This window comes from Hemicordylus capensis, chromosome 4, assembly GCF_027244095.1.
Source record: "Hemicordylus capensis ecotype Gifberg chromosome 4, rHemCap1.1.pri, whole genome shotgun sequence".
Lineage (NCBI taxonomy): Eukaryota > Metazoa > Chordata > Lepidosauria > Squamata > Cordylidae > Hemicordylus > Hemicordylus capensis.
In genome coordinates, this window is record NC_069660.1 from 119,723,116 (window position 1) to 119,737,584 (window position 14,469).

General features: G+C 46.1%; 1 protein-coding gene across 10 annotated transcripts in view; it reads right to left on the reverse strand.

Annotated features, from left to right (window-relative positions):
• COL24A1 (collagen type XXIV alpha 1 chain) overlaps window positions 1–14,469 on the reverse strand; it is a 369,353-nt gene that overhangs the window by 79,332 nt on the left and 275,552 nt on the right. For all 10 annotated transcript variants that reach the window (XR_008306099.1, XR_008306100.1, XM_053245268.1 and 7 more), the window contains 2 exons: window positions 6,935–6,988; window positions 1,068–1,175 (listed from right to left, as the gene is read on the reverse strand). Coding sequence is in view for 8 of the 10 variants with exons in the window: in XM_053245268.1 (XP_053101243.1) it covers window positions 1,068–1,175; window positions 6,935–6,988 (162 nt within the window). In the remaining 2 variants the exon portion in view is untranslated. The remainder of the gene's footprint in view (window positions 1–1,067; window positions 1,176–6,934; window positions 6,989–14,469) is intronic.

Sequence of the window (14,469 nt, forward strand, 5' to 3'; positions counted from 1 at the left end):
GGAAAGGGGGACAATTCATGCTTGCTACCACAAGACCTGCTCTCCTCCCATATCCTTCTCTTGAAAGTATGTACTTGCATAAAATTCTTGTTTAAAATTTTCAGCAAATTTGGAAGTGATTCTGAGCAAAACTCACAAAGCAGAGTTTGCCATCATTTGACTTTATTGCATGACTGTAATGTTGGAAGCAAAACAGAACTGACTAATGTTCTGCTGGACAAACCAGGATGGCACTCTCTGTTTTGAAACCATAGCTTACCCATAGGACTAGGAGTGGCACTGGCTGTCTAAAAAACATTGGAAACAGGAAACACAGATGATCTTGCACTTCCTTTTTTCAGGCTTCTCTGTGCTGTCTAGTGGGAGTGCAAGGATGTGCAAAAATAAGAAAATTGGACATGCAAGTGACACTCAGAATCTGAAGTCATTCTGAGACATAGTTTATTCTTCAAAACCATCCACTGTGTGGTCCCACTACTATGCTTCTTAGCAGAAGTGAAGTGTTAATTAGTGTGAGCTGTGAGACAGAATCCCATCCAAGTTTAGCTGGATTGGAATCCACAAACTTTTTCATAAGAGCCTCTCAGCTGTTACTATATTAGTCATGACTACCAAGGCCTGCACAGATAATTTTTAATATGACAATTGTGCAGTCCTCACTCAGTTGTTGGTGGAAATCCCAGTCTCTTTCTTCAAGTTAGTGATTCTGGTGTGAAGACATTTTCCCAGCACTCGGAGCACAATATTTTGTTACAGAGAAATTGCTATCTCATCCCTTCCATATCCCCAGGAACTGCAGCAATTGTGGTAGAGAGTGATGTGTGACGTGTGTGTGTATTTATGGATGTCACGAGTACCTATTGGGTATTACCTATGATATCACTGGTGATGAGCAATGCAGCTCCTGCCTCAGCCTTGTAGTGTTTTATGAACCTGTAAAAAGTTTTTTTTTAATTTTATTTTATTTAGAGACTGAGCATTTCATACCACTTAAACAAGGGAAGACTCATATAGTATAAAGAGCCAGTGGCTACATTTTTGTACACAGCAATTCTGAGAGTACTTACTGGAATGCCCCTTATGCCAGGTTCACCTGAAGGTCCAGTAACTCCTGAAATCCCAGTTTCTCCTTTTTCACCATCTTCTCCAGGAAGTCCTTTGTCTCCTACAGTCCCCTAAAGCACAGTGTAAGCATAAATAAAGTTCAAGAGGGAGAATGTTTGTTTATTGAGCATAATCACTGTGCAAAAATAGGTTTCCCTTGGCCTTCTCTAGGTAGGATCAATGGTGGGTTGGGAACAAGGAATATATTATTTTCATCAAGGACACCAAAAGCACTTTTTCTGTTTGATGTATTCATAAGTGGATCATGAAAGCCACTTGAGCTATAATTTTTACTTGATTGAGAAATTGTTGTTTTCCTTTCTACTCTTCATTGACAACTACAGTGCCTGCTCAGAGGCACTTACAATGTATTTAAACATTCACAAAGGCTGTTCACACGAACAGTCCTACTTGGGCTTGCACAGTCCTACCTGGGTAAGGTGCTCCTGTGAAGCACTGGAATCAGGCCCAGTCCTGGTGCTGCCCTGCTGGGTAGCCTGTGTTTTTTTACCCAGGCTAAAAGTGAGGTAAAAGGGCATGCACCTACCCTCTTACCCCATCACCTGGTTATGTGGCAGCACAGACTGCTTGTAGCCCCATTCAGGCTGCTGGCAACTTGAGCTACCATAGAAGCTGAGGGAAGGAGTGTACCAGCCTCTAGAATGCCTTCAATGTACCGTGTGAGTAGCATGGTGCATTGTGGGTTTTCTGGATGCCAGGTGTCCTTCCTCTGGCCTCTCTCTTGCTGCACTGCTCATAGCAGCACCACTTGTGTGGGAGTGTGGCACGGTGAGCAGGGTGGGAGTGGCAATTGTGTGGGGGAAGGCAGGAGTGATCTTACCCACCCCGGTCTGCCCTGGGAAAGGAGATTGTGTGTTGGGTGGGTTCTCACAGTGTGTTGAGTCGGCTCTCTGTGGTATTGGTGAACGAGAAAACAACATAAACAACTAAGTCCCTTCAAGAGTGGGATCCATGGATTGGATTATTCAACTATGACTTCCTTCTGCCTTTGTTCTCTCTAATGACACACACACCTGGCTCTGAATTACCCCTCCAATGGCAATTAGGGTTTCATAACCTTTATTTTTCAGGCACTCAACATGTTTTATGGTTTAAATATTTATTCAGCACTTGAAGGGGGAAAAAACAATCCACTTTTTAAAAAAGAATAATAATGAAACAGTCTGTGTACTGAGGGACCAATCAGCACAATGTCCAATGAGCTTTTCCTGGAAACAAGAAGGAAGACAGGTTGCTTACCTGTAACTTATGATCTGGAGGTGATCTGTTGTCATTCATGAGAAATGGGTTACTAGCCTGAGCAGGGACCTTCAGGATGGATTAGTTAGCTCCTCTCTGGCGCCCCTCCCTGCCATGCATGTGCTTGGTGCCTTCCTTTTTCTGGCAGTTGGGCACCATTTTGATTCAGTTTCTTGCAGAGCGCCTGATGCTCAGACATTCCTTGAAGTATCCAATCAACTGACCATACAGGTAAGTCATTTGCCAATTCCTAATGCTGTAGCAGGGAGGTATGGGTGAGTCTCATGAATGACAATGGATCACCTCCAGATCACAAGTTACAGTTAAACAACCTGTCTCTCTGGAAGTGATCCATTGTCATCATGAGAAATGGGTGACTAAACAGCTTTCTTCCCCTATGGTGGAAGCCGTTCCACCCATTACTCCAGAACTCTCTTCAGTACCTCTCTTCCAAACTTGGCTTCCGCAGCCATGCATAAGTTTATGGCATAATGCTTTATAAAAGGCATATGAGTTGTCCAGCTGGCAGCAACACACAGGTCCTTAAAACGGAGTCCAGACAAGTGAGCCACTGAGGTAGCATATGCTCTTGTAGAGTGTGCTTTTACTACTTTTGGAGGTTGTCAGTTTTGCAACTTATACATTAAGAAAATTTATTCAACTAACCAATGAGATAGCCTCTGTCTCGATACTGGCATGCCCTTATTTTTGCCTTTGAAGAGCACAAAGAGCAACATGTATGCCAAAAGTCCTTTGTCTTATCTAGATGGTGGAGAAGGCAGTGTCTGACATCCAATGAATGTAAAGCCCGTTCCAGGTGAGTCTCAGGTTCTTGAAAGAAGGACGGGAGCATGATGTTTTGATTTAAGTGGAATTCCGTTACCACCTTAGGTAAGAAAGATGGATCAATATGCATAACCACTTTGTTGGGGGAAAACTGTCTATATGGTGCATAGTTAAGGCTATGAGAAAGACCATGTTCATCATCAAATAACATAAACTTGCAGCATGAAGAGGTTCAAAAGGAGATTCCATTAGGGATGCCAGAACCAGTGACAGGCTCCACTGTTCAGCCGGATGGCATCCAGCGGGGTACAAGTTATTAATTCCCCACAGAAACGTCTTGCATCGAGGATGAGAAAAGATGGTTTTACCTTGCCAGCGGTATGCTTAGCCGAGATAGCAGCAAGATGTACTCGCAAAACACATTCGCCAGTCCCAATTCCTTCAGATGGGTAAGGTACAGTAGCACTTGATCCATAGAGGTTTTGAACGGATTGAAGGCATGATCCTTGGCATAAATGGCAAAACACTTCCATTTACTGGAGTAATTCTTATGCGTAGAAGGCCTGCGGCAGTTAAGGAGAATTTTCTTTAATAGCCGACCTTCCACACCATCAGTTTCAGCGTTTGCAGAGCTGGATGTAGGATTCAACCTCCGTCTCTTGTTAAGAGAGATCTGGATCGAGAGGAAGGTGATAGTAATTGTTCCCTGTCAGTCTGAGTAGCGACGCAAACCATGGTTGGCGAAGCCACCATTGTGTCACTAAGATAGCTCTTGTACCGTCTTGTATGAGCTTGCCCTGAAATGCATCCCCCAGAGGTGCTCACCCAATGCCTGCTCTGGAACAGAATCGCAGAAACTTCCTATTCCCTTCTGTCGCAAACATATCCACCTGGGGAGTGCCCCACATGGTAATAAGGTGATGTAGACATGATTGTTTGAGCTCCCACTCGTGATGTTGTTGGTTCTCGAATGACCTGCTCAAGTTGTCCACTAAGATGTTCTCCACACCCCTGATGTGGATGGCTATCAGAAACATATCTTGGGAAATGCACCAGTTCCACAGCTGTATGCTCAGTGCACATAGAGACCTTGGAACCGTGCTGCCTTGTCGATTGACATAAGCAATCACCGTAATATTGTCCATTTGAAGCTGAACTGTGGAGTTTCTTACCAGGGGCACAAATGACTTCAGAACCAAAAATACTGCCATCAGTTCTAGGAAGTTGATATGCATCTTCCGTTGCTGTGCCATTCATATGCATTGGGTCTGATGGCTCCTGCAATGAGATCCCCACCCTGTCACAGAGGCATCTGTTGTAATCCACTGTGTTGGAGTTGGAGGTTTGAAAGGCATGCCCTGAAACAGGTTCTGCTGCACCTTCCACCATGATAAGGATTTCAGAATGGGTTGGGGAATCTCCAGAAGCATTTGCTGACTGTCGACACTTGGGCGGAATAATCTCAGAAACCATAGTTCTACCTGGCGCATATGTGAGTATGCAAGACTGTCAACTTGCATGATGCCATTAGGCCAAGTAACTTTTGAACTTGTTTGGCCTGCTGTAGTGGTTGGGCATCAAAGGTCTCCACTAGAGAATGGATGTGGCGATAGCGCTCTCATGGGAAATACGCTCATTTGGAAGACATATCTAGCACTGCTCCAATGAAATCTATGGACGTTGTCAGATGTAGCTTTGACTTGTTCCAATTGACTTGGATCCTGAAGTCCCTCAGCAGTCGCAGGACATACTGGATTTGGGACTTCAATTTTGACCTGTTTTGATGTACCAGGAGCCAATCGTCCAGATATGGAAACACAACGATTCGTTGTGTGTGCAGGTAGGCTACAACTGCCGCCATACATTAGGTAAACACCCTCAGTGCCATAGACAAACCGAAGGGCAGGGACCTGTATCGGAATACCATTCTTCCTATGGCAAACTGTAAGTACTTCCAGTGGTTGCGTTGAATCTAGATATGAAAATATGAGTTTTTGAGATCTAACGTAGCAAGCCATTCCTCCCTGGCAAGGAGTGGAAGGATTCCTTGCAGCGTTGACATGTGGAACTTACGCGTATCGATGAATTGATTTAGGCCACAGAGATCCATGATCGCCTTGATCCTGCCATCCCTCTTTGGAATGAGGAAATAACACGAGTAGAATTCCTTCAGCCAGTCTGTCCACCGCACCAATACTATCTCTCCCTTTCCCTCCTCTTCCCATAAAGCGGGAGTTGGGGGAGTTATTTTCATGCCCTCGAAGCTTGGCAAAGTTTTGAACTCGATTGTATAACCCAAGTTGATAATTCTCAAGACCCACTGGTCTGATGTTATCTGGTGGCATGCTGGAGCATGACTGGCTAATCTGATGACACGAAGTGGCAGGCAGGTGGTATTATAGGCTTGGCTTTAAAATTATTATAAGCTTGCAACGATCTCTCAGCTGCGTAGGTGCGCCTCGCTGTTGGGAAGAGACGCTGAGCCAAATGAAAGGCCCTAGTGTCACTCTGGTAGCAGCCGCTGCTGGCGGGGAGGGGAAAAAGACTACTGGCTCATCCCCTGGCAGCCACCCCTTGGGAGCATGGCAGATGGAATTAAAATAACACACAAACACAATATGGAGGTTTGCGGCAGGAGGACTCAGGAGGGAGGCAGGGGAAGGAAGCGATAATGGCCCCATGGGCCAAGAAAAAAGGCCTCACAGGCTGTGTAGGCCTGCTCTAAATATACATTTTGTGTATTCTAATTGGCCATGGCAGTGCACAACAGAGAATGTGGAAAATGTTTTAGGAAAAGGCAGCTCACACCTTCCCCATGCATTCATTCAATGTGTTTTTGACCCATTTGTACAGGGCAGCAATATTAAAACAATTTAACAATGGAACAACAATAAATATAGCAGTTGCAACAGAATCAAATAGCACCAGTAAGCTGAACTATAAAAGCCAACTCAGTTGTTGCAAAAATCAGAAGTTATTCCTTAGGAGCTGAATGACATGACATCCCTGTGATTATACAAGAAATAAGCCTTTTTGTGTATTAGCACAGAACTATGTAGTCTAGTGTAGTTTTAATTGAATAAGGGGGGACAAATGCTCCTGGCCCCCGAGGGAGAAGAGGGCCACCAGTTGTGTGCCAGCTTGCTCTTTACTCTCTCCATCCCACCTCTCTAAAGAAGGTGGAGTGGGGGCAGGGGCCTGGGCCCATCTTCATTTTTTGTCCCAGGGACCACTCCGACCTTGCTATGCGCCTGCTGGTATAATGAGGTATGATGGCAACAGCAAAGAGGCATCTTTTTAATGTGTTGATCCTCTTTATTTAGTGGGGGAGAGTAACTGGCCCTATCCACCCCCCAGCACAGTACCTTCAGTAACTGTTGCTGGTATCTATCTTATGTTTCTTTTTAGATTGTGAACCCATTGGGTATAGGGATCCATCTTATTTATTTATTTATTTATTCTCTATGTAAACCGCTTTGGAAACCTTTGTTGAAAAGCGGTATATAAATATTTCTTCTTGCTGTTGTTGTTGAAGAGAAACTCTGCCCAGAGGCAAGTTCTGTGTCTTATTCCTCTCTGATTTTTCCCTATAACATACAGCATTCTTAACTGTAATCCTTTTGCAACAGGTCATAACAGAAAAGTCTCATATGCTAATGCAGCAATACTACTGTTTTGACCAAGCACTTTAGAGACATCTTTAATATTGAGGTGGGGAGAGAGGCAGGAAACTGCACTATGCCCTTACATTGGGCTATTTAATTGTAATAATTGCTGACATTACCTTTGATCCATCTTTGCCCTGGATACCATCTTCCCCTGGTGGTCCTGGCAAACCCTGTTTTTCAGGAGAAATAAAACCAGATGTCACTTCTAGAAATGTGGGTGTATAAATGCCCCAAAATGGAGGCAATTCCCATTGGAACAGGGTTGAAGAGGGAAGCTGGCAACAACATGTGAGGAGTGGCGTCAAACAACATGTTTGCAACAACTGCAGGTGTCCTGCCTTCTTTCCCACAACAGCAAAAGCCTAGACAAAAAGGACAAGAGACTGGAAAGGATGGACAAAGAGAAGTCACCTAAGCAAATCCTTGCAGAATAAGCAATAGGGATGTGCAAATCGATTCAGGTACAAATAAATTTTTATCTCAATCTAGCTGATTCAGGTGATTTGGAAACAGAACAAATCACCCCTGTGGTCCATTGGCTAGATCTGGGTCCATATTGAATCACACCAGATTCGATTTGAATTGATTCAAGATACGGATTCCTTCTATTAATTTCCCCAGATTCCTAGCTTTCATTTTTTTAAAAAAAGGTTCATTATACACCTTCATTTCTTCTGTTCATTTTGACTGTAATTGGATAGTGCCGACTGTCAACTGCCATGAGTCAACTACACCCCCGCACCACCACCACACATAGACTGGGGTACTCAGTTTATTTTTTAGGAATTTTTGAAGTGTTTAGATTCTTTGACGTCTTCATTACACACCTTCATTTATTCTGTTCATTTTGACCACACTGCTTTCCGTGTGTGTGTGTGAGAGAATTACTGGCATCCCATGTGCCAAACTACCCTGCAAGCCACTGGGTACTCAGTTTATATTTTAGGAATTTTTGAGGTGTTTAGACACACTCTTTGGTGTGTAGTGAATTCTCACAGGGATTCATTATGAGGAAAGGTCATTAGACACCAAAGAATATAAACACTTAAAAAATTTTCCTAGGACATAAACTGAGTAGTACCTCACTGCCTTGTGGGTGGGAGTGGGATGAAGTTGGCACATGGCAGTTGACAGTTGGCACTATCCAAAGACAGTCAAAATGAATAGAAGAAATGAAGGTGTGTAATGAATCCTCATAGGGATTCACTGAGGAAAAGTTATTATACACTAAAGAATCCAAACCCTTGAAAAATAGTGACCACACAGTTTGCTCTATAACTCCACTTCTACAAGGGCTAGAGCTTAAAAATGGAAGCTGGGGATCTATGTTAGGGTTAGGATAGGGCGACTTCAATTCCCCATTATTTCCTATGGTGGAAATATACAAAATTAGTAAAAACTAAACAAAAAAATCATTAAAAACCAACCAAATGCCCCACTGCCTTGAAATGTGATTGGTAGGTGGCACTCATGGGGACCTACCCACCACCCAAACTTGGTGCTCCTAGGACCTCTATAACGTTCCAAATTCATCTGGATCTGAATAGAATTGAATCAAATCCAAATCAAATCGGTTGATTTGGGGGGACAGATTTGGACACAAAACAAATCAGGGGTGATTCGATTTATTGATTCGTGCACATCTCTAATAAGCAATGCTTGACAATGTGATGGGAATTTCAGTTGCCTATAATAAAGGAGAGAGGGAGGGAGGGAGGGAGGGAAGGAGGGAGGGAGCAGTTAATTGGGACTGAACATTTTGAGCAGTTCTTAACACAAAAATCAATAATCTTTGCGGGGCTACAACATAATTTGAGATATGTCTGTCTTAAAAGGAATGTGTTTATTTGCAAACAGTTTATTCCTTTCACCTCCCTGACAATTACTCTGTATTCTAAAATGATTTTACATTGATAACAGTAAACTGCTGGCTTTTTTTTATTTTCAAAGGGGAGAACAGTGTTTGCTTCTTTCTTACAGCATGCCTTGGTGATACTTGAGATTTCTTTTTTACACACACATTCTAAATTGATCCGTAAAGAGCATCTTCCATTCGCATCTTAAGACTACAGATGAACTGCTGTCTGGTCTTCAAATAAGTCATCTACCAGAAAAACAGGTTGCTTACCTGTAACTGATGATCTGGTAGAGATCCGTCGATATCCATAAGAATGGGTTCTGCGCCTGCGCAGGAGTCACGCGGTAGCCATGCCTGAGCTTGTCGAAGCGCCGAAGCCACGCCCCCACGCTGAGCGTTCTATATAAGGCGTGTCTTTGGCGCGAAGTCCCTCAGTTCTTGGACGACCGCCGTGGAGGACGACCATCCAGAAGACGAAGGTGAGTTCATCCAAGGTAAGTGCTCAATAAAGGACGTTGCAAAGGGCTGCACACCGCAATGCACATAAAGGTAGTCCTACTGCAGAGGGGAGGTCGGGAGGGTCTTATGGATATCGACGGATCTCTACCAGATAATCAGTTACAGGTAAGCAACCTGTTTATCTGGATCGAGATCCGTCGATACCCATAAGAATGGGTGTCTAGCGAGCTCCAAAAAAGGAGGAGGGGAGCAGTAGGAATTAAGGCAGCACCCTTTTCAAGATGCTTCTCCCGAATGAAGCCTCTGCAGCAGAACGTACATCTATGGCATAGTGTTTGATAAACGGGGACTCAGAGGACCATGTAGCTGCTTTGCAGATGTCCGTGAAAGAAACCCCTGCTAGGTGTGCAGCCGAGGAAGTGTGGGCTCTAATGGAGTGGGCCCGTATAGCTTCTGGAGGTGCTTTGTTTTGTAGTTTGTATGTGAACAATATCACCTGCACCAACCATCTCGACAGTTGTTGTCTGGAGACTGGGGAACCTTTGGAAGAGCCTTGGTAAGACACGAAGAGACGTTTGGAGGCTCTAAAGTCTTGTGTTCTGGACATATAGAACAGCAGAGCACGGCGTACATCCATAGTGTGCAAGGATCTCTCCAAGGAAGTGGAAGGAAGTCTGAAAAACGTAGGCAGGATTATATCCTGATTGAGGTGGAAGGAAGACACTACTTTAGGTAAAAAAGAAGGATCCAGACGCATTCGGACTTTGTCTGGATAAAAGATAGTATAAGGTGAGTCTACTCTGAGTGCTGTGAGTTCACTGACTCGTCTAGCAGTAGTAATTGCTATCAAAAAAGCAGTCTTCCAGGAGACCAGTTTCAATGAACATGTGGCCATGGGCTCGAAAGGAGGCTGAGTGAGGGATGAAAGAACCAGAGATAGGCTCCATGGTTCTACAGGAGGCTTAACTGGCGGGTACACATTCGAGAGACCTTTTAGAAAGGCCTTACTCAACGGATGGGAAAACAAAGTCTTTCCATCACTGCCCGGGTGTTGTGCGGAGAGGGCAGCCAGATGGACCTTAAGGGAGACATTTGCAAGACCTTGAGTTTTTAGTATCGTTAGGTAACGTAAGACTTCCTTGATCGAAGCCTGCTTGGGTAAGAACCCTCTAGACCTTGCATATATTTTAAAACGGTGCCATTTGCTCTGATAATTCTTACGAGTGGATGCCTTCCGTTGGTTGAGCAAAATTCGTCTTAGGAGAGTATCCGCCAGGCGGTCAGATGAAGGGTGAGTACGTCTGGGTGCAAGATCTGGCCGTCGTCTTGTGTCAGCAGATCTAGGCGCTGAGGTAAGTGGTGGTAACAGTTCTTGGACAGTCTGCGTAGCCGCGGAAACCAAGGTTGTCTTGGCCACCAAGGGGTAATCAAGATCCCGTCGGTCGGTTGAGACAGCAGATGTGCCACTACCCTGGGTATCAGTGGGAGTGGGGGAAACATGTACGGAGTCTCTTCGGACCAGTTCAGCTGAAAAGCATCCCCTAGAGAACGAGCATCGTGGCCCGCTCTCGAGCAGTAACGGGAACATTTTGTATTCGTGGAGCAAGCAAAGAGATCTATGGAGGGAAACATCCATTGGTCGAAGAGCGGGGTCAAGACTTCTGAATGTAGTTCCCATTCGTGTTGGTGATCTTTCAAAAAGACCCGACTGAGGTCGTCGGCTAATACATTCTCCAGGCCTTTGATGTGTACTGCTGCAGGGGCAATCTGGTGTTGGATGCACCAGTGCCACAGCTGGACGCTGAGGGCACACAGGCTCCGGGACACCGTTCCGCCCTGACGGTTGATGTATGCTTGTGCAGTTGTGTTGTCGAGCTGGACTTGAACAATCTGGCCTTGTATGATTGGAAGAAAAGCTCGCAGAGCCAGAAAAACTGCTAGTAGCTCTAGGAAATTTATGTGTAGTAGGGCTTGTTGAGGAGACCACCTGCCTTGGATCTTGTGCCCGTTGCAATGTGCACCCCAACCCTGTAGAGATGCATCTGTGGTCAGCCAGACAGTAGGGGAGGGATTTTGAAAGGGGACCCCACTGAGCAGATTGTTTCGGCGCGTCCACCACGTTAGAGAACGAAGGACTTGAGGAGGCATTAGTAAGCGTTTGTCTTGATTGTCCCTGCATGGGTGAAAGACAGAAAGAAACCATAGTTGAAGCTTGCGCATTTTTAGGCGAGCGAAGTGTATAATCGCATTGCACGAAGCCATCAGCCCTAAAAGGCGTTGGACGGCAAGGGCTGGTTGGGTTGGTTGTTGCTGGAAGAGACGAATCAGGTCTCCAATACAGTTGAACCTGTCCTCTGGTAAGAACGCTTTCTGCACTCTGGTGTCCAAAACTGCTCCTATGTAGGAGATAACCGGAACCGGTTGTAGATGTGACTTTTTCCAATTGATTTGAACACCTAGGTCGTGGAGAAGATCTATCACATAACGGATATGCGAAAGTAACTCTTCTTTGGTCTTTGCTGCCAGAAGCCAGTCGTCTAGGTATGGATAGATAGCAATCCCTCTGGTATGTAGGTGTGCAATCACCACAGCCATGCATTTTGTAAAGACCCTCGGTGCGGTAGACAGTCCGAAGGGCAATACATTGTATTGGTACACTTCCCGTCCGACGGTGAAACGTAAGTACTTTCGGTGGCAAGGTCGAATACTTATATGAAAATAGGCGTCCTTGAGGTCCAGCGTTGCAAGCCACTCTTCTCCCTGAAGGAGAGGTAGGATGTGCTGTAACGCCATCATGCGGAATTTTCGGACGTGAATGAATTTGTTCAGGCGACGGAGATCCATAATGGGTCGTATACCCCCATCCCGTTTGGGAATTTGGAAGTAACGGGAGTAGAACCCGTCTAGCCTGTCTGCCCATGACACCGGGGATATTGCCCCTTTGCAAAGAAGATCCTTCACCTCTTCCCTCAGGAGATCCAATGCAGGAGTGAGCTTCATCCCCATAAACCGAGGAATGGTCTTGAATTCGAGTGCATAGCCTGAGCTCACAATCTTCAGGACCCATTTGTCTGATGTTATGTGGTGCCATGCGGGGACATGGCTGGCCAGCCTGATGGTTGGCTGGGACAGAATAGTCGGTGGTGAGGACGGTACCCGCGCTGGCTGGGAAAGGGAGAGAGGAGGAGGTGTCAATGGGCAATTGCAATTTTCAAAGACGCTTTTGGTTGTCCTGCGTCTTGGAACGCTGGGGTTGAGAAGCTTTATGCCTCTGCTGGTAGGCTCGCTTTTGATATGGGGTATATGGCTTTCTGAAATCCCGGCGATCTTGGGTTCGATAGTTGGGCCTGTATTTTCCATAATTGGGTCGGTATCTTGATGACTGCCCGGAGGATGATTGGGCAGCGGTGAAGGTTTTTGCCGTGAACTTGGATTTTTTTTAACTGTTCCATTGTGGCGTCTGTGGTGGTGCTGAAAAGACCGGAGCCATCGAAAGGGAGGCCTTCGATCTTTTCTTTCATGTCCATCTGGAGATTAGTGGACCGCAACCAAGCATGCCTGCGTAGAGTGATAGCTGCTGTCATGGCCCTGGACTCACTTTCCGCTAGGTGTTTAGAAATGCTTAGCTGGCGACGAGTCAAATCCCCAGGGTTTTCCAAGGTCTGGCGGAACTTAGCCCTAAACTCATGTATAGGCAAAGATTCCAGGTCTTTTTCCAAAAGTTCCCAGAGGCCATGTGTGTATTTGGCCGTGCAGGCCGCATAGTTGGCCACTTTGATCGAAAGGCACGAAGTCGAATACACCTTCCTGCCTAAAAGGTCTAGTTTTCTGCCCTCTTTATCCGGAGGAACTGTATGGCGTTTGCCTGACTTAGAAGAAGTGGCGCAATCAATAACAAGAGAATTGGGCGCCGGATGCTTCAACAAATATTCATTGTCCTTATCTTGTACCCGGTAGAGGCTCTCAAGTTTCTTGGAAGTTGGCGTGGAGGTGTGGAGTACTTCCCAAGCGCACTTAGCCGCCCTAGTGATCACTGGTAGCATAGGGAGTGCCACTGGAGCGGTAGATTGAGACTGAAGCATAAAGTTGTATACCGGATCATCTATTGTCGCCAAAGGAGAGCGAATGTCCAGCCCCAGGGAATCCGCCATCGCACGAATGTGCTTGTGGTAAGCTTTTAGCTCATCATTCGGAGATACATACGTGGGTGGAGCCACATCCACTGGAGGATCCGCAATATTACTGTCCTCATCCGAATCCGACTCAAAATCGGACGAACCATAATGTTCAGAGGGGGAGCAAGGAGACGGTTCATTTACATTAGTTTGAGCAATGGTTTGTGTCTCTTCAGTGCTGACAGATGAGTGTGGCAGGACATCTGTCTGAATGGAGGCAGATCTTGTGCTCATAGGAAAGGTCTGTGAAGCGCGGTGAAATAGTTCTGGGCACTGCATCTGGGTAGATACAGTAGACACAGAACGCAGTGGCAATCGTTGAGACCCGGTGTCATCAAACACATATGGTTCTCCAGGTGAAGTTGTACCCATGGGATCCTGGGGGTATTCACAGGTGTGCCATGTTAGCGGGGAGCGTCCTTGGCTGGCGGATTGAGGTCTGGAGGAGTGTGCTGTGGAGACTGAAGGTTGAGATGGGCCTGCATCTGTTGGCAAGAAACCCTTAAAGGTAGAGGTTGTCCGTCTACTCGACGTTGAGTCCAATAGCGAAAGCAGTGAGCGAGTCGCTGATGGTAGAATATCCTCGGCATCGACGTCTATGATCTCGAAAGCAGGAGGTGGGCAGCGTGGCGTCACCTGAGAAGTGAGGACCGGGGTGTGCAGTACAGTATCTAGAAGACCGACCGACGGTGTAGATGGCGAAGCCGAGTGTAGTGGGGTCGGAGCTGGCGATAGAGCTCGAGCAATCGGCATCGAAATCGACGTCGAGGCAAGCACCGGTTGAACAGCAGGAGTCAATATCGAGGCAACTGTCGATGCTGAAGGAGCCGTCGACATCGAAGGATTTGTCGGCATCGACTGAGCTGTCGACATCGAGGGAGCAGGTAGCGCCGACTGATCAGTCGTCATTGGTGGCACTGCAGTGGTCGATGGAATCCCCGATGTTGATGGTAAAGCTGACGACTTCGATACTCTTGGTGGAGATGGAGTACGAGGAGGCAGGTCTGGGGATCTTCAACGTTTTCTAGGTGGAGAACTATGCCGATCTGTGTTTCGACGCCCAGAAGGAGAGTCGTTACGTCCACTTGAACGAAGATCTGGTCTCGATGGGGAAGACGAAGAAGATGTACACGGCGTCGATGTTGACTTTACCGGTTTC